Source organism: Desarmillaria tabescens (assembly GCF_030435595.1).
Source record: "Desarmillaria tabescens strain CCBAS 213 chromosome Unknown EV420scaffold_2, whole genome shotgun sequence".
NCBI classification, from domain to species: Eukaryota; Fungi; Basidiomycota; class Agaricomycetes; order Agaricales; family Physalacriaceae; genus Desarmillaria; species Desarmillaria tabescens.
Window position 1 is genome coordinate 1,309,897 of NW_026848301.1, and position 17,535 is coordinate 1,327,431.

The 17,535-nt window shown below is 48.6% G+C and overlaps 6 protein-coding genes across 6 annotated transcripts; 2 read left to right on the forward strand and 4 right to left on the reverse strand.

Moving 5' to 3' along the window:
• The first annotated feature begins 47 nt into the window (after nucleotides 1-47).
• Nucleotides 48-3,454, forward strand: EV420DRAFT_451776 (P-loop containing nucleoside triphosphate hydrolase protein). The gene is made up of 15 exons (XM_060482184.1): nucleotides 48-127; nucleotides 178-551; nucleotides 602-654; nucleotides 706-825; nucleotides 883-1,007; nucleotides 1,061-1,130; nucleotides 1,181-1,235; nucleotides 1,283-1,422; nucleotides 1,474-1,646; nucleotides 1,695-1,845; nucleotides 1,899-1,951; nucleotides 2,058-2,199; nucleotides 2,251-2,311; nucleotides 2,359-2,668; nucleotides 2,717-3,454. Exons 1-15 carry the CDS (start codon nucleotides 83-85, stop codon nucleotides 3,251-3,253), a joined length of 2,409 nt encoding a protein of 802 aa, XP_060338476.1. The 5' UTR covers nucleotides 48-82; the 3' UTR covers nucleotides 3,254-3,454.
• EV420DRAFT_451725 (uncharacterized protein) lies at nucleotides 3,333-6,618 on the reverse strand. The gene is made up of 3 exons (XM_060482183.1): nucleotides 6,355-6,618; nucleotides 3,684-6,304; nucleotides 3,333-3,631 (listed from the first exon to the last, which is right to left on the reverse strand). The coding sequence occupies exons 1-3, from the start codon at nucleotides 6,430-6,432 to the stop codon at nucleotides 3,412-3,414; spliced, it is 2,919 nt and encodes a 972-aa protein (XP_060338477.1). The 5' UTR covers nucleotides 6,433-6,618; the 3' UTR covers nucleotides 3,333-3,411.
• Nucleotides 6,619-7,295: 677 nt separating this feature from the next.
• EV420DRAFT_1473923 (carbohydrate esterase family 9 protein) lies at nucleotides 7,296-10,997 on the reverse strand (the record flags this gene model as incomplete). Its single annotated transcript, XM_060469178.1, has 17 exons — nucleotides 7,296-7,484; nucleotides 7,547-7,670; nucleotides 7,720-7,789; nucleotides 7,847-7,997; nucleotides 8,054-8,079; nucleotides 8,138-8,406; nucleotides 8,459-9,243; nucleotides 9,290-9,368; nucleotides 9,430-9,474; nucleotides 9,529-9,611; nucleotides 9,659-9,706; nucleotides 9,765-9,981; nucleotides 10,036-10,165; nucleotides 10,222-10,371; nucleotides 10,428-10,475; nucleotides 10,532-10,740; nucleotides 10,843-10,997. The coding sequence occupies 17 exons, from the start codon at nucleotides 10,995-10,997 to the stop codon at nucleotides 7,296-7,298; spliced, it is 2,778 nt and encodes a 925-aa protein (XP_060338478.1).
• A 206-nt stretch (nucleotides 10,998-11,203) lies between these two features.
• Nucleotides 11,204-12,739, reverse strand: EV420DRAFT_1259536 (uncharacterized protein; the record flags this gene model as incomplete). The annotated part of the gene is made up of 9 exons (XM_060466959.1): nucleotides 11,204-11,367; nucleotides 11,416-11,567; nucleotides 11,620-11,703; nucleotides 11,757-11,910; nucleotides 11,964-12,082; nucleotides 12,131-12,245; nucleotides 12,294-12,381; nucleotides 12,433-12,509; nucleotides 12,556-12,739. The coding sequence occupies 9 exons, from the start codon at nucleotides 12,737-12,739 to the stop codon at nucleotides 11,204-11,206; spliced, it is 1,137 nt and encodes a 378-aa protein (XP_060338479.1).
• A 743-nt stretch (nucleotides 12,740-13,482) lies between these two features.
• Nucleotides 13,483-14,827, forward strand: EV420DRAFT_1743126 (uncharacterized protein; the record flags this gene model as incomplete). The annotated part of the gene is made up of 5 exons (XM_060480066.1): nucleotides 13,483-13,629; nucleotides 13,680-13,756; nucleotides 13,809-13,888; nucleotides 13,941-13,999; nucleotides 14,051-14,827. The coding sequence occupies exons 1-5, from the start codon at nucleotides 13,564-13,566 to the stop codon at nucleotides 14,825-14,827; spliced, it is 1,059 nt and encodes a 352-aa protein (XP_060338480.1). The 5' UTR covers nucleotides 13,483-13,563.
• On the reverse strand, nucleotides 14,825-17,448 carry EV420DRAFT_1503363 (translation elongation factor 2; the record flags this gene model as incomplete). The annotated part of the gene is made up of 7 exons (XM_060471171.1): nucleotides 14,825-15,879; nucleotides 15,932-15,964; nucleotides 15,996-16,216; nucleotides 16,269-16,945; nucleotides 16,999-17,083; nucleotides 17,109-17,316; nucleotides 17,356-17,448. Coding segments are annotated over 7 exons (2,220 nt in total), but the record flags the coding sequence as incomplete, so codon positions are not given.
• Between the last annotated feature and the right edge of the window lie 87 nt (nucleotides 17,449-17,535).

The window sequence follows — 17,535 nt, forward strand, 5'->3', positions numbered from 1 at the left end:
CCCTCGGCCAATTTCCGGCTAAGCGCTTACTCACACGCGTCACGGTCGCCCTTCTCTTCTTGCCCCATATACTTCTACGCGTATGCCACTAGATTCTGGCGATTTTTTGGCGTCTGACGATCCTGCTGTGAGTACAGTCGCATCTCCTGCTGTGCCGACTACTATATTTTTTTTCAGATCGATGAAATCTTAGCCCAGTCACGAAAAGAACTTGACGCGGCGGGTCCGTCGACCTCGGCGTTGTCTCGAAACAATTTCATCAGAAGGGAGCGACACCGTATCGAAGAAGAGATAAGTCAAATCGACGCGGAACTCAAGAAATACGACGACGACATCAAGACCCTGCAGATACTACGAGAAACGCGTAGACAGGACCAACTCAAATTTGTAGCAGAGCTGAATGCATTGATTGGAGTCGGAAACCAAAAGGGAAAAGGCAAAGCTAAAGGTGGTATAGACTATGGAAGTGAAGCGTTTGAGTGGTCCAATTCGTTGAAGTCGACCATGAGAGATGTTTTCAAAATCAAGAACTTTCGGTTATGCCAGCTTGGGTACGTCATTTCCTTTTGGACTTATTGTCCTGCGCTTACAGATGTATCAGTGTTTGTAACGCGAACATGGATGGTCGGGACATCGTTTGTGTCATGCCAACAGGTTTGACTTCCTCCGCATTTCTATTGTATTCTTACTTCGATGCTGTATTAGGTGGTGGCAAATCACTGACATACCAGTTACCGGCATTGCTACATCGAGGCTGCACCCTGGTCATCTCTCCTCTAATTTCACTCATCAGTGATCAAATAATGCATTTACAAGAGGCCGGCAGTTCGTAAATCATTCAAACTGATATCTTCCGAATCATCCTCATGCCACTACCTTCAGTCAATGCCGTCAAGCTCACCGGTTCCACCTCGAAAGAAGAACAGAAAGCAATTACGCGTAATCTGTATGATCTAGCTGCCGGAAAGTTGAAGCCTGAGCAGGAAATTCGACTTGTTTATGTAACGGTTCGCTAGTTACAGTTTATCTCCGTCTGACATCGACTTACGAGATCACATAGCCAGAGAAGATAGCAAGGAGTAATCCGTTCAAGTCGCTGATGACCAAATTGGCGGATAATAAGAAATTATGTAGGTGATTTCAACGTTATTTTAGTATTCCGAAGATAATGTTGGCGCAGCACGAATAGTAATAGATGAGGCCCACTGTGTCTCACAGCTTGGGCACGATTTTCGGTTCGTTTGATGACGTGTGCGTGTTACCTTGTCCTTACGCTGTGTAGCCCAGACTACAAACAACTCCGTATTCTGAGGGAACTTTTCCCTCGCGTACCAATATTAGCCCTCTCTGCTACATGTCCACCTAGGGTTCTTCAAGATTTGCGAAGTATCCTTCAGTTGCCAGAGATATGTGACGGAAATAGTGAGTTTTCCAGAGATCTAGAAAGTAAGGCACGTTAAAAATGTTGCTTAGGTGCTGACCTTCGAGGTACAACCTACTTCTCGGCCCCATTATACAGAAAAAATCTACACTACAAGGCCTTCCCTAAGGATTCGAATATGAAGAATATGATCAAAATCATGACGGATTATATATTGGAATATCATCCTCATGATAGTGGAATTGTATACTGTCTGACGCGAAACGTAAGCTGTACCCATTTGCTGTCATTACTATCTCAACGACGTTGATAGGATGCCGAAATCGTTGCCCAAAGGCTCTATGAACAGAGCGAAGGGAAGATATTGACGGGGGTGTACCATGCAGAGAAGAAGGATGGCGAGAAAGAAGACCTGCATGTAAAGTGGAGGAAAGGCAATATTAAAGTTGTCTGTGCAACAATAGGTTGGTGAAACCTAACATGCTTTGAGGTTGAGTCTAACGTTGATGTCTCGAAGCTTTTGGACTGGGCATCGATAAAGGCGACGTAAGATTTGTGCTACACCATTCCGTACGAATCCGATTATTCACACTCGTTGTGCGCGCTGATTGTTCCACAGCTTTCGGTTCGTGATATCTCCCGGTTCGTGTACCACGTACATCTAAACGCTCAATAGAAATCCCTTGACGGGTTCTACCAAGAATCAGGACGTGCCGGACGCGATGGCAAAGATGCTGATTGTGTTCTGTATTACCGTCCCCAGGATGCATGGGACATCGCTGCGATGACTATGGGCGACAAGGACGGCTCTGAAAAATGTATTTGTGTCAACGACGTTCTACCTTTCTCACTAACTAGTTCTACTGCAGTGATGCCTATGATTCTCTTCTGTCAAAATACTTCAGAGTGTCGAAAGCTGCAATTTGCCAAGTAGGGCTTCTGATTGTCAGTGTATGCGTTTGAACTAACCCTTTCAGGTACTTTTCTCACTCCTCCGATTTGTCCATCAGCGATTGGGCAACCGAAGAAACTGGAGCACTCGATCGGTGTGGTCATTGCGACAATTGTCTCCGGGAGGGGGATAGCCTGATCCGCGACGTAACTTACGAGGCTTGGCAGTTGACGAAACTCGTCGCAGCCATATGTGATACCAAAAATAAGCACACTGCTCGGAGTATAGCGACGATTGCGAAGAGCAAAACCTGGGACCCATCAAAACCGAAGATGAAGCAACCGGAATACCAGTTAGAGACGATTTGTGATGGTCCCGTGGACCTTCACAAGGATGTACGTGATTTATTTACATTAGTTCGAGTATTCCATTGATCGAAGCAGGATATTGAACTGCTGCTAATTCACTTGTGGTCGGAACGATACTTGAAACCCAGGTTTGTCTCAAACGCACACAAGACTACTGCCTACGTTGAAAAAGGAGTTATGGCGGGACGACTCACGTCTCTATCGAGCGAGAGGGCGAAGAACAACAGTTCGGGTTTGACTATACGATGCGCCTTTCCACGGAGGGCGCGACAGTCCAGAAAGCGTCAAGAGAGTAAAGCTGGGTCCAGGAAAGGAAAAGCAAAGGAGCAGGATGACATAGAAGATGCGGAAAGCGATGAGGACGATCTGTATGTGTCGGATCGTGAGGACGAGGCACCGAAGCAGTCCAGGAAACGGTCGTCGAACCAGATAATAGAGGTGGATGGTATCGAGGACGATGACGATGACTCAAATGAGTGGATGGCTAGTCTTCGTGGAGACAAACTACCTCGAAAGAGACCGAGAACAAGCCTTAAAGATGCACCTAACGGAGTTGGAAGAGGACGGGAATCTGGTGGAACCACCGTCATAGAAATATCAGATTCAGAGTAATGGTTGATACATGTGGCTGTATATAATGTAATATGTACTAGTAGTTGTATACGACAGGACACCAAAATGGAATGGGTATAGGCTAATTGACCACCGCGTTTACTGTCCAGCAGTCTTTAATAAAATGAAAGAAAGTGTGTTGTAATTACCCCGTGTATTCAGAGACTCATTGCTGACTGTGAAAGCTGACTTCGTGGGTTTGGCTTAAGAGCCGACCGAAGGGGGGCCTTAGGAACAAGACGATGCATCATATCGATTCGCACACCGTCTTCGTTCATCCAGCCTTGACCAGGCTCCGGATATCCGTCCAGATCAAGGGGAAACTCATCACCAGGTTCGGGTGTTTTGTACGTGCCAGTGTTCGTCCACAGCTGATCCCTAGGGCAAAAGTCAGAGTGAAGATTAATCAATGGAAAAACATGAAACGAACCCTCGTCGGTTGAACCATCCCTTCCGCCGCTGCTCAGGCCAAATAGGGGACGGACATATAAGGTTTTGGTTCCAGCGCACGGACCGAGCAGCGCCAGCGTTTGAGGTCAACCTGATAGGATTGAAGGTCGAGTGAGGAGGTACCTGGTCGCCATCCGAACGTCGTCGAAATACCGAAGTCCCAGAATCCTTTCGGTCTCTTGAAGGGCCTGAGGATGATGGAACAAGAGCTGAATCTTCACCTTCCGAATAACGCCTGGGTGGTTTCGGTAATGAACGCTGCGTAGGGGAAGTATCCTTAGTAGGAGATGGGACACGACCACTGGGCGGATATGAAGATCCTAAGGCATCATTCCTTGAGCGACTCGACCGTTGTGGGTCTAGGCTAGGGCTAATGGACCTTGAAGGCATGTTTGGCGTTTTGGAAGGAACGACTGTGGGAATGCTTTGATGTGGAGACATCTCCCTCGATGTGGCATGGTGAGAAAAGGAATCACGACGGGGACGACTTCGCTCAGCTTCAGTCCGTGAAGAAGTGACCTGAATAGCTACAGGCATCTCATTTGCCGACTGAATAGGTGGTGCCAGGGAGACAGACCCTTGACGAGAGCGATCGCGGTCAATTTGCCATGAAGTATGATGTGAGGACCTTGCAACTGCGGAAGACATTCCTGCGCTACCATTCTTAGGCTCAATGGACATTTGAGAGACTTGCTCCGTATGTACTGAGCCCTGCGCTGGGTGGCGGGTCTCCGAAGATGAACGTCGATCATTCGAGGTCCGAGGTAAATCTGGTGCGACCGAAGCACGTCCCCGCTGTGCTAAAGAATCCTGAGAAGGACGAACTGACCCTTCAGTTCGGCTTGCCATTCGCGCGGTTTCCTCGCGTGGAGAACGGCGCTGTTCGTGTGGTACAGTGTTTATATCATTTGTACTGATACGGGGAGCGGACGATTGGGAAGCGGTCCCTGGAGCCATTGTGGGCGGAAGGGCCATATTGGGGACAGGTACGCTAGTCGACGGGTGGGAAGGGAGGGAAGTTGTTTCGGCCGCACGTATAGATGATGCTCGCTGAGTGCCTGCGCCTGTATGCAATGGTGAGGTCGACTGTAAATTATATGGTGGGGATTGAGAAGAAGGTGAAATATCCGGACTCTCGGGCCGAGGGAAAGAAGTCGTCACAGAGGACTCTGATTTGGCTGATGCGGCAACGGCTGCATACGTGCGTTTTTGCTCCTGCACCTCCACCTTCTGTGAACTGTAGGTGGCGCGACCAGTACGTGGCACGTCCATGCCGGTAGCATGTGCCGCAGGCGGCGAAACGGTTTCGTTATAGGATAATATCGGTATCCCAGAAAGGTCATCATCCGAAGAACCTTCATGGGGATCTGGGGTGGAAATTCTGCCGTTTCGGCTTTGGGGGTTGGAGCTCGTCTCTGGATTTGGAGTCTGGCGTCCAGCCATCTCTGGATGCGCAAGGCCGGGTGGTACGGCCGGACGAGGAAGTTCCATGGAGTTTTGTGGGCTTGTTTTTTGCTGCTCTGGGTCGTCCGAAACTACCGCATCTGGAAAATAATAGGGCATGAATGCCGTGTTTCTCCTGAATGCAGCGTTATATGGTACAGGGGCGGAGGCGATGGTACTTTGTGATGGAGGGTCGTCGGGAGTTGGGGGTAATGGAATGGAACGCTGCCTGCTGGGGCCTGGAACATCCCTTTGTGGTAGTGTAGCTGCGCCAAGTGTACGTATACTTCGCGATATACCAGCAGGAAATGAAGCGGCTTGAGAGGATGCTCTGTGACTGTCCGCATTATCGGTGGTAATAATCTCCGACTGCGTCATCTGGACGGACGGGTGAGAGGAAACAGGTCTGAACGCCTGAGGATATGAAGTACGAGAGTTGTATTCAGTATTTCTCCTAGAAATGCGATTGAATTCCTCGTCATCAGACTCCGTAGGTAAAGGACTGCTACTAGCATCCTCATAAGCAGCCTGGTATGACGAAGTTGTGGAATAACCTTGAAAAGCGGGCCTTTGATCGCTCGCTTCTCGAGAAACTGGGACAAGTCGAACGTCGGCTCCAGTCTGAGACGAACGTCGGTCAGATGCAGCGCCAAATTGGACTGCTGAAGAGGATAACGCCTTTGAAAGCGCTGGAGCGGGAGCGGGTAGGGGGAGTGGTACATTTTGGGAGGAAGGACTAGTTAAAACAGTGTCGGTAGACAATGAAGATGATAAATCGGAGGAGGCCGTGGCGAGGGATGCGGTGGATGCGTCATAATCAGAATTAGAATAAATTTCCGACTTGGCAGAATTTATGGAAGGCTGGTAGATATAGGTGCCATTAGTAGAAGTACTTGGATAAATGTAAAAGCTTGATGTGGTTGTCTGGCGCGATGGCTGCGCTTCTCCCCCAACAGGAAGTGACGAAGCTTTACCAGACGGATTGGAGGGATTGGAAGTCGAGTTAAACCAGGACCAGGAAGAAAGCCAATTTTGTTGCCCCTGCTGAAATCCGGGATTTTGGAAAGAAGAACTTCTGTTAAATTTTATAGTACCGGAACTTTGAAAGGAAGAAAGAGTGGGCGCCTTGAAAATATTGACGGAGAAGCCTTTCGAAGCCTATGCGAGGAAAAATTTAGCGACGAAGACTAAGGAAGTAACGCTCGTACCTTAACTGGACTGGCTCCGGACTGGCGACTCCTCGATGCTGACATACTGGATACACTGGTACCGGCTGAAGAGAACATGTCGAATGTGCTCGAAAAAAACTAGCTCCCCAAAGAGCCATCTATATAGTGTGCCTACCGCTTGTGAATATCGGGTCCGTGCCTGCGCCACGAGTTGAACTTGCAAGAAAACATGAGGTGCTCGATCAAGGCATTTCGTCGGTTTACATGCATGTAGCCTGTGTGATTCCGAAAGCAATGAACTGCCACGCCGTTTGGCAATTTACAAGGGGGAGGCGTTAGCGTCGAGCCAGTGATGATCACCGCGTGAAGGCTCTCCAGGTAACAAATGTGCCTTGAAGGGCGTGGTTTGCACCAGAATCACACTGGCTCGGCCCACAGGTATGAAACAGTGAACAAATACAGTATGCGTGTCGGACCTGACTCGCCACCATCAATACAGGGACTTGAGTAAACCACTACAGACGAAGCACGTAGGGGGCCAGTGCTCCCTGATATCCGACAACAAAGGCCGCTTCAGGTTGAATTCAAGCCTACAAATTTAGCATTTTCATTTCTTGCGACAATGTATAATTCAAAATAAGGCTACTCACTTGCGAACTTGAAGGCTCATAGAAACTGGAAAGTCAAGGCACACGAGAACTGCTGCAGGCGGCATCATTTTGGTCCTGAGCCAATTTCATTCGCCGCGCCAATCAAAGGCCCCCCTTCACGCTCGGCATCCTCGTTGAAGCCTCCAGGTGGTGGTTGGTAATTTTGCCAGTTTTTGTCCACTGTTACATCTAGCGAGACACGTATAAATTCGACCGTTGAATGCACTACCTCTCGCTAAAGTACTCTAGTGAGTATTAAATATTAGGCTCCATCTAATAAAATAATAATGTCCTTTGTAGTACGGGGTCCATGCAAACCGAAGAAAAAGCTCAAGCAACGAACATATCGACTCCCTGGCGTTGAGGGGAAATAACTGCAATGGCCTTGCTCGAAAGTTCGAATAAGCTACCTCCATCGTAAACAACCATATCTCTGTTAACTTCTCTCACGCCCAATAAGACTTCCAGATTTCTCGAAGCTAACGCCAATACTTCAAGTCTATCCACGGATTTTTGAGCCTGAAAAGCAATCTATCGTTCATTGAAAACGAGTGATACTTTCAAAAACAGGAAGCTCTTACGGATGCAAGGTCAAAACGCATGATTTGCGCCATGTAAGGATCCTTCATTCCTATTCCGACGCTCACCCCATACTTCAAGAGGGTAGATAACGTGGTATCGTTTGTTATGGGTGGACCAGCCAGTCTAAAAACGCTTTCAATCGACGGTCACAATATTCGAGGGCATTCCGCACATTCTCCGTTCGTCCCAGGTCGTAGGATATGGTTTCAACGAATTCAAGATAACGCCCACACCCGAGTTTCCTAGGAGGTTTAGGGTTGCTTGTTTGTCTTATGGATGTCAATGAAACAGGTACCCACCAATTTCCGGCGCAAGAAGGTAGGCTTCTGTTGCTCCCGAAAACACCATTCTCATCCTGGACCCAATCCTATCCTCCACTTCACTTTTGAGCGACATGAGTGTAGTCATGATGTCGGCACTATTAACGTCGATCACCAATGGCACTTCTCCCTACGGATGTATTTAGAAACAAGGTTCGAACATGACGCGTCGGAGTACGGTATTACCTCGGCCGCTCTTTTGAACCACAGGCCTATGAGACATCAATCGATGGTGTGCAAGTCATCGGTGCTCTAGTAAGAAGCACGCACCTGTTTCTGTCTCCGTGCTTTCCCAACCAAACAGTAGACGCCGAAGAGCCGCGACTTGATCACTGACTCCGACACGATCCTTCCCAACAGTGGGCGGAGCTATCGCAATGTGGAGAGCGGTAACATCCTGTATTACAGCGCCGTACTGGATGCTATGAGCTGATCCGGTTCGGAAAGTCGTTGACAGTCCTAAGACGACGCGAGTGTATGCTCCTTGTGCTCCGGCAGAAAAGGAAGTTGCAGCTGTTACCCCACTACGGTATGCCACTCTATGACACCGACATCAGAAAGCATGATGGCGAAATATGAAGAGTCTCGTACTTGGCATTCCGTGTTCCGAAAGTCAGCGAGTCTGCTGCTCGAGTTACACCAGCTACATCATGAAGAATCTGCGGAATATCGTCCGTAAAAGGATTGTAAACCAAGTGACCATCCCCCGTGGATGGTTCGGAAGGGATCTCCTCCAGGCCAAGGGTCGTGCCGTATGCATGCAGTCCAGGTGATATGGAACCTCCGTGAAGGTTGATGTAGTCGACTGCGTCATACTCGCTGGCCAAGCACATATCATTGCCTCCGACACATATAAGGTTTCCGCGTTCAACGACAACTCTGCCACGTCCATTCATGTCCGGATCTGTAGGTGAAGGGAAAATCTCCTCGATGTCTCCATTGGAGCTACGGGTCCAAACCTCTTTGACATTGTAAAAGACGATCTTCCTATCTTCTTTATTGTTACGCAAAGGGGGAAGTCCATCCCACTTTGAAGCGGTAAGCCTTTCCTTGTCCCAACTCGGCGCAGTAGGCATTTTATGTCTTCCGGGATCCGCGATATTCTTCGGAGGCTGGTAAGCTAGGGAGGGGACTTGAAGGGCACCATCGATCCAAACCATCGCCGGGGTTGCTCCTACCCTTAGAGGATGTGAGTCCCACATAACGACATCTGCATCCCAACCTTCTCGTAGTGTACCGATCCTGTGCGGAAGACCAGCAATGATAGCAGGAGTAGACGTGACAGACGCGAGAGCGAGGTGTGCAGGAAGTCCAAAATGATATGCTTGTTGCGCCTCAAAAATGAGATCCCTGGAATTCATGGCCGGCTGTTCAGACTAGTTAGGCATCTTGCATGGTACACTGGGACACCGATACGCGTACCTGCATCGCAACGGATATATTAGCCTCTGTCAAAGTTCGAGGCGCAAACTCCGACCCCCGGAATGATTCACGTTTGGATCTAACAGTGCAACAGTTTGTGGAATGTTCATACGAAGAGTCAGAAGCAGTGGTAGAATTACCTATGATTAGTCGCGTACAGGGAGACTGCTGGTGCTCCTCCCCATCTAATAATGTATCAGAGCGGGTACTGCCAGGCATTACTATTATCGATAACTCACGTTTCATTCAAAATATCTGTAACAAGCCACGCTTCTGAAGCTTGGTGGAAGACGGAGATAGGAAATTGAAACTCATTTGATAACTGGAAGCATTTCAACTTATGGGAGTCTCCCAAGGATTGACGCTTACCCTGATCATGCCATCGAGGTCGACAGCTTCATTACAATGAACAGAAACCTGCCATCCGAGAACTGGAGTCAGTCTATTCAAGGCTGCATCATAAGGGTATAGGTACCTTTACTCTGCCCCGAAGAACATTGGTTAGCAGTTCCCATTTCACACTCTGAGGAAATTCAGTAGGAAGGGACGCCCATAAACCAGACTGGGCCATAGCACAAAAACTATCTTGGACGTTTTTGTGTTGAAGAGCCTCGGAATATGCTGATCTCAGGGCCCACATTGTGTCCATGCGAGTTAGGTTGTACACTGCCAGGTCTTCACCACAGCCTTGACTAGGTAATGTTACATTGACGAAGTGCGCTTATCAGAACTTCCTAAAAACTCACTGAAGATAGCGCCAGGGTACATGCTTCTCTTCCCGCTTTGTTGCATTCCAGAGGTCTGGTAGCTCAATAACCATCGAAGAGGGAGACCGCTTTGAGGTGGGTCGTGTCTTAATCATGAATGCCTCGCCCGCTATTCAGGATAGTGTCATATATGCAACACATGACGGGGAAAAATTCGCCACATACCAATGGCATTCATGTCCCCCGGGATCACCTTCACTGAAGTAACGCCACCAGCGACTGCAAGCTTGAATCCATCGTCGTGGGTGTTCAGAGCATCGATGCTCCGTAGCCACGGAACTATGGGTCCCTTTTTTGAGTTTGCGTCAGATGCGCCTGGTATCATGTTTTAACGTACATAGAATTGAAACGGAAAAATTACTTTTGCCTACCGTCTGTCAACGGAATGCTCATGACGCCAAGGTGGGAGTGAAGGTCGACTACCAATGGAAATTAGAATCTCGCAACTCTGGAAGACATAGCCAGAGAACCCTACTTAGTCCTGGGGTGACCCAAGCACCGTTGGCATGGATGATAAATGTGCTTGAGTCTCCATATTTGGGTGAAAGGTTTCCTATGGCTTTCACGATGCCCTTATCTAATAAGATGTCCGAGCCCACCAAAACCACCCCTTCGCCATCCGAGATTTCTCCCGTGAAGATCGTCGCATTCTTGATCAAAGTGGCATTAGTTCCTGGCTCGTACCTATCAGATACATCCCGAGTGATAAAGTTAGGCTCCACGACCCCCGGAAGACTCTCCAGGCTTGCGCATAGCGACAAAATATCCGTTTGTTGATCAGCAGACCAGAAAAGAGGGTCATGGCGTTCTGGCGACGTGAAGAAGTCAACATTACCGACAAAAAGTTTTAAAGCGACCGTAGCAAGGCAGAAGGCCCAAAGATGAAGAGAAGAAAAAGAAATCCAGGAGCGATTTGCGACACCCTGTTGTTTCTCAGACATGATGGGCTATGGCAAGACGTTAGCTAGTCCTCATGGCAATATGTAGGTGCAGTCGTGTTCATCGTCTCCCTTGTGACGTAAGTGATGCAGTGAGGGTGCACGAAAAGGAATTAATGATATTTATAAATGCGGTAGTTGAGTGTAGATACTTTCAAAGTTTGAATATTATAAAACACTGTATGATGATATGAATCTCACGAGTTTCTCTACTTCTTGGATGAAGCACTTGGCCCCGCAACAGGCATGTCACTCTGAGTCTCCGTTTCGGCAATCGCATTGGCGCTTGTTACCTTGCGTCCAGCGCGCTTCCTTGTGCCCCCAGTGACAGGCGCATTGACCTTCTTGGCTTTTAATATCTCCATGATTTCTGCTTACGTTCAGACTAATGCACTCGGCCGGTAAACAGAAACTGACTCACCTTGATGGGTCATGAACTCGTGCCCTTTAACGCCCCTCTTCATTGTTAGCCATCTTCGTTGTAGGATATGGGGACTCCATAGGTTCCACTGAGGATCAGGAATCGTTTTCCAATCAATTTCACTGTCATCAAAAATTTGTAGCGAGTCAAGCCTATAAGACAGTCATGTAGCAAGGGAAGATTAACTGGCTTGACGAGGCTTACTTATGAACGAGGATGTATGAGTCTTGATTACCCCAACGAGGTTTTTGTCCCGCATTTTTGGTGCTTGGATTTAAACAATCGGTCCTTCAAGAAACTTTAAGCAAGGGCGGTAGACTAGAAGCAGAAAAAATGCACACCATTTGATGCGACACTGTTGACGACTTCGTTTCCCACACATTTTCTGGCTGACAACGCCCCAAAAAACATCGTTATCGGCGTCGCGTCCTTGCTTTAGTGTTAAATCCGTGACAATTTTTGTAAGTTCCTCCTCTTCTTCTTTTGACCATTGCCCTGAAAGACTGGTCAACCCCATGGACATTCATGTAAGATTATCTTGAACGCACCGTTTACTCTCAGTTCCCGATTTTGTATATGGTTTCGATAGCGGTCACGACAGTCCATACCTCTCCGTCCGACATCCAAACCAACTTTCTCCCAAGACTGACCGTGGTTCGCCACCGCTCTACGAGAGGTTCATCAACAAGGTCACTGAGGGAAGAAATATACCCACTGCTTGAGCATGAGATCTTCTGCAGGTGTCCATTTTCCCTGCTGTTTGACTGGATGATGAGAACGTCGAACGTGATGATAAACGGCAATGATAGGTCTTTGAGGTACAGCGGCGGCTATTTGCAATTAAAAATCATAAACTGGCGTCAGCGGAACCGACCTACTTATTTCGGACCAGAAGGCGTTGTCTTTGCTTTTTTCGTCTTTGGGAAATATGACTTCATACATTTGCTCTTCAGATAACGATTTGGACTAATCACGACGGTTAAGTTTAAAGTACGCGAAACATGAGTATTCACATACGAGGCGATACTGCTCTATCGCAGAGCTGAGTTGCTGCTCTTCAATGACAGAAAATTTGCCTTTCTTGTAGACAAGACCTACCGACACGTTAGAAGCTAAAAGTGGCCACAATTGTGAAAGTACCTTGAGACCTAGCGAGCTGATTCAATTGACCGGCACTTAACCATTTAGTGGCAAGCATGTGGGCGTGATCTTCACGAGTAAAACCATCAGCTACGGCTACCCTATGTTCAACCTCGTTGGAGCCCTCAGAAGATCTCAGGATGCTTTCAGATGTAGCAGGGATCTGACCAACTGGCGTCGGCATAGAAGGAATGAGCACAGGCGGAACACCGAAAGGGACATTAGCAGCGGTCGCCGCTTCCTCTAATGACTTGAGCACATTGGCGATTTTGGATATATCGAGCTCCTGTAAAGCGCGAAGAACGAGGTCATTGGAGTTGGCATCGGAAAGCAATGGATTTGAATGGGACGTATTTTGCAGATTGTCGGGAGATATAGCGTCAGAGGCAAAACCAGACGAATGGTAAGGAAGCGGTGGATGAGCTGACTGGTCATCTTGAGGCGCAGTGCCGCTGGAAGCAGCTACCAGAGCGGATAAGAGCGCATTCGCCATAAGCTGGGAAGCAGAGTCTGACTCCGACTCTGTTACACGCTCTGGTATCGGCTCGTTCGCGTCAAAAACTACGATGCCACTGGAGGCTCCATCCCCTTGCTGCACATTTTCACTATGTGAATTCGTGCCCGACTTTCCAACACTCGCAACAATCTCGCCGACGGTCGAATGATTTTTCTTTCGTTTCTTCTTTTTCCGTGGTTTCAGAGCGGGGTCGACATTCGCAGGCTCCTCAGCAGGTCGGCCTTCCTCTTCGCGTTTGCGTTTCTTCTTTTTCGAAGAATCATGGTGTTTATGCGAGGAAAGGCTGGCTATAGGAGGCAACGACGACGATCTCGACATTGAAGGCTGTTGAGGGCTGGTCAGACAACAAATCCTAAAAAGACTTGTCACACCATATACTGTTACATGTGTGACACTGTGACGGCGCGCTACCGGGGCCCAACCGCCAAGTGGCGCGTCGATTCAAAGTGTAGTCACTACGACATTTAATTTTACTGCCCAAAGAATCCATCATGACTTTCCGACCTAGGAACCCTTACTATCTGCGAATATCTGAAAGAAATGTTCTACCACTCTATGTGAGCGTCTGTTTCCAGGACTAGCGAAACTATCCTAATACCTACGTCAGCTCTATCTGGACGACCGACATCTCGACTGGATGTCAGACAGGATTTTACAGCATGTTCTAGAGGATCTCCGACCAAAGTTCTTCCTTTTTTGTGTTTTACCATGCTTGTGTTGTTGAACGGAAATGCAGCATTGTACCCAAGCTGAAAGCTGAATCGGAGACGCAACGGGGATCTGATAAGAAAGGAACAGTTGAAACGCACAGAGGAGGTGAGTCACGGCAGTCTTCAACCCTTCCCACTAATGTAGAAATTGTATACAGAAACATACCAATTCTGTTATTTCCTCCGTAAGGCTCAACCTCATTCGGTCCTTTTGAAAGTCAGTCCTCACATTTATGGGCCTCAGCATGGTTATTTTGACATTTATTAGTCGCGGACCTTTATTACTGTCTCAAGACAATCTGCAACATCACTTCCTGCGACAGAATCAGCTCCTAAACCGCAGAAACGAAAGCCCAACAATGACGCGAGGAAATCACGGAAAAAGCCAAAGACAAAAGGAGAAGGCAGGGCCGAAGAAGATGACAATGACAGCTACGATGAAGATGTCACGGGCGAAGCGACAGAACGTCCTGCTCGTCGTTCCCGTAGGAATAGACAAGTCGATGAAGATGTTGATATGGATGAAGACAGAAGCGAAGCAGACTCCCAGGCTAAGGATCTGCCACTGGAACTCGAAATTACAGAAGAAGAAAAACCCAAACCGATGCTGAGGGTCAAGTACCAGGGTTTTGATGTCTCCGAGCTTTGTCTCTGCATTGTTGTTGAACCTTGGCCCCCCATCCGAGTATCGTCAATAGCTCCTCCGTTCCTGTACGCACGGTCACAGACTCCCTCCGTGAACAGAAACAGTATGCCTCCACCCGCGCCGGAGGTGAGCACGCTGCGCCGCGAAAAGACTCCCCTCTTTCTTCCCGATGAATACGAGCGTGAGCGAAGCGAGACACCGGCGCCGTTTCCAGGGCGATACACTTCAGTGGCCCCTCCAATTCATGGTGATGACGACGACGACGATGGATGGGGGATGATGGAGTTCAGCCAGATTCTGAATGCGGTGGGCGATTCTCGCGCCGGCGCCATTGATGAAGATGAAGACATGGATGGCGCTGTATTTTTTGGTGATGCAGACGAGGTTAAGGAGCTTTGATTTATCTTTATTCCTATTGTATTGCTACAGAATTGTATCATTATAGAAATTTTTTGCACAACTATCTATCTATCTCCTGGTGTTACATCCTCGCGACGCTGAGCTATTGTGTATTACACAAGTCCAAGATACTTTGGTGTCGTCAACCGTCATGCTCTGCCAATTTCACGCAATATTTCCAGCTGACGCGAAGGTGACACCTCTCGGAATCCTGCGCTGGTCATCTCGAATTGGCCATATCCTCCCGACAGTGCACGAAGGCGATTATTGTAATCTAGCATTCGGCTGAGGGGTGCAAGAGCGTGAATAGACCGCTTCAATGATGACGAGTTGCCCTTGAGCGCTGTTACATTGGATGCAGAGGGTGAGAGAAAAGCGGGTGGTATGTAAACGCCATCGGTTGAATATGCTCGACCCTCTTCCTCTTCAGTCATTCCGGAACTCATATCGAGAAGCTCAGCGCCATGTTCCGTGAGATCTTTTGCCACCTTGCCGAGCGTGTCCTCACTCACTGTAATTTTGAACCGTGTAAATGGCTCCATGATAGGCCCCATACCCGCACTACGGAGACGATTCCGGAGGATCTTGGAACTGGCACCACTGAGTAAAGTGATCGAGGGGGGCTTGATGTAGCTTTTGACCTGGATACGGACATGGGACATGGGTAGTGACGAGTGTGGCGAGTTGGACAGGGAACTGTCTATCCCTGCAGCAATGCACGATTCCTCTGTTTCTTTCATTCCGGTCTGAGGATATGCAATCGGCATTCCTTTTTGATTGACCACAACGTTCCCATCCCAGAGCGAATCCCCGGCCTCCCCTTCTTCCAAGGGACGTATATCGAAAGATATTCTAACATCGGTACCCGCAACATTGGCAACCTCATCCTCTGGCTGGACTACTGAAAAATTGGGTCCAAGTGCCTCACGATAGCTGACCCGGCGCTGACCGAACTCGAATCGCGCACCCCATTCATCTCGAAGACGGCCTTCAACGATTTCAAGGTGCAGAGCTCCCAAGCCGTGCACAAGCATCTGTCCCTCTTGTGTAATCTACGCGAACTGAGGGATCAGTGCGTGATATGGACTCCAGAGCTTCCGTTACAGGGTCCAGATCGGAATGTGACTGAGGCACTACCTGAGGCGGAGATGACGGAGGGAGGGGTAACGATAGTTGGAAGTGTGTCTGAGTCATGGGATACCTTTGCTCCAGTAGATATAAGAGTATCGCCGGTACGTGTGAACCTGAGACCAACAATGACGCCCACTGAACCAAATGGAAGTTCTTCAACGTCCTGGACCTCTGAGGCATACAACAGCTGCAGTTTTCCAACACGCTCACGTTCATTTCGATTAGTGTTGAGAAGAACACTTTGTCGTTTCAGAGTGCCTGTAAATAGGAGCTTAGTCAAGTTTGTTTAAACAAGGATACGACAATGTACCTGAATAAACCCTGACGAAAGTGAGCCACCCCTTCTTCTTATCCCATCCGACTTTCCAAGCAAGTACGCGCACAGGTGCATTTACTGGAGGCGGCGCGCCACGAAGGACATCCAAGGGACTTGCAAACAGCTCTCCGATGTAGTCCATCACCAAATCCGTCCCTATGTTCTTGACAGCGGAGCCGCATAACACGGGCAAAATCTCGTTACTGATAGATGTCTGTCGTAGATGGGGCATGATTTCGTCACTCTCTATGCCAGCGTATGCCATGGGGTCAGAAGGCAGGCCAATAAGCTTCTCCATTAGCGGTTCAGAAAAATTCGAGAGGTTATCAAGGAGAGCCATACGGGCAGGAACGAGCTCAGAAAGAAGCGGATGAGAAGGCGGAAGAATGTCAAATGCCTGAAACTCTTCCATAGAGCGGGGAAGTGGATGGCGCGTTACTTGCCCGTTCTCGTCCCATTTCCATATCTCCCACTTGACCAAGTCGACTAATCCCTGTATGCCGGGCTCTGCACGCGCGTAATCAGCAGGCTCGAAGGAGGCTATCGGTAACGTCAAGGCAACTGGTAGAGGATGCAGCCGGTGTGTAAGTATCGAAGACAGAGAAGCACTGAATGAAGCGCCTGGTCTGTCAAGTTTGTTCAGAAAAACCAATCTTGTCGCGACTTTATATCTGAATATGACTTTTTCATGAGCATCAAGGGCTACGCTAAGGGTGCGACATACCTGTCCAGTTGGCGCCAAACCCGTTTTGTTTGAGACTCGACACCTTCTACAGAGTCCATGAGGACTACCGCGCCAGTCGACAACCCTGCTCGCGCTTTCGACTTCCATACCAAAGTCAGCATGTCCGGGAGTGTCGATGAGATTGAACGTCCATTTCTTCCATTTGACGGGGATACTGGCTGACTGGATGGTAATTCCTCGTTCTCGTTCGGCAGGTAAAAAGTCGGTTGTGGTGCTTCCAGTGTCTACAGACCCCGATGATGACAAGTACTCGGACTGCAAGCAAAATGGACTCGGTAAGGGTGGTTTTTCCGGAATCTTCATTTTGTTAGAATAGAGCATGACTTTACCTTGAACACTCGTACCAATGTGAGCGACAAGAGCCATATTTCGTATGTCGGCAGCAGCCGTCGTCGCCATTCTGCGCCTGGAGAAGGTAATCCATAATTTTCTTGCAGTTGACCGGTGGCCAGAGTCGAGCTAGCATGGAAGTCGGCCAACAAAGGCAAGCTAGTTGCCGAGTTAGGATCCCTTTTT

Coding starts and splice junctions, on each gene's coding strand:
- EV420DRAFT_451776 (XM_060482184.1), top strand. CDS start 83: ATGCCACTAGATTCTGGCGATTTTTTGGCGTCTGACGATCCTGCT. Junction 1,008..1,060: donor TTCGACTTGTTTATGTAACG/GTTCGCTAGTTA, acceptor GAGATCACATAG/CCAGAGAAGATAGCAAGGAG. Junction 1,647..1,694: donor TATACTGTCTGACGCGAAAC/GTAAGCTGTACC, acceptor CGACGTTGATAG/GATGCCGAAATCGTTGCCCA.
- EV420DRAFT_451725 (XM_060482183.1), bottom strand. CDS start 6,432: ATGTTCTCTTCAGCCGGTACCAGTGTATCCAGTATGTCAGCATCGAGG. Junction 6,305..6,354: donor CCGGAGCCAGTCCAGTTAAG/GTACGAGCGTTA, acceptor TTCCTCGCATAG/GCTTCGAAAGGCTTCTCCGT. Junction 3,632..3,683: donor GGATGGTTCAACCGACGAGG/GTTCGTTTCATG, acceptor CTTTTGCCCTAG/GGATCAGCTGTGGACGAACA.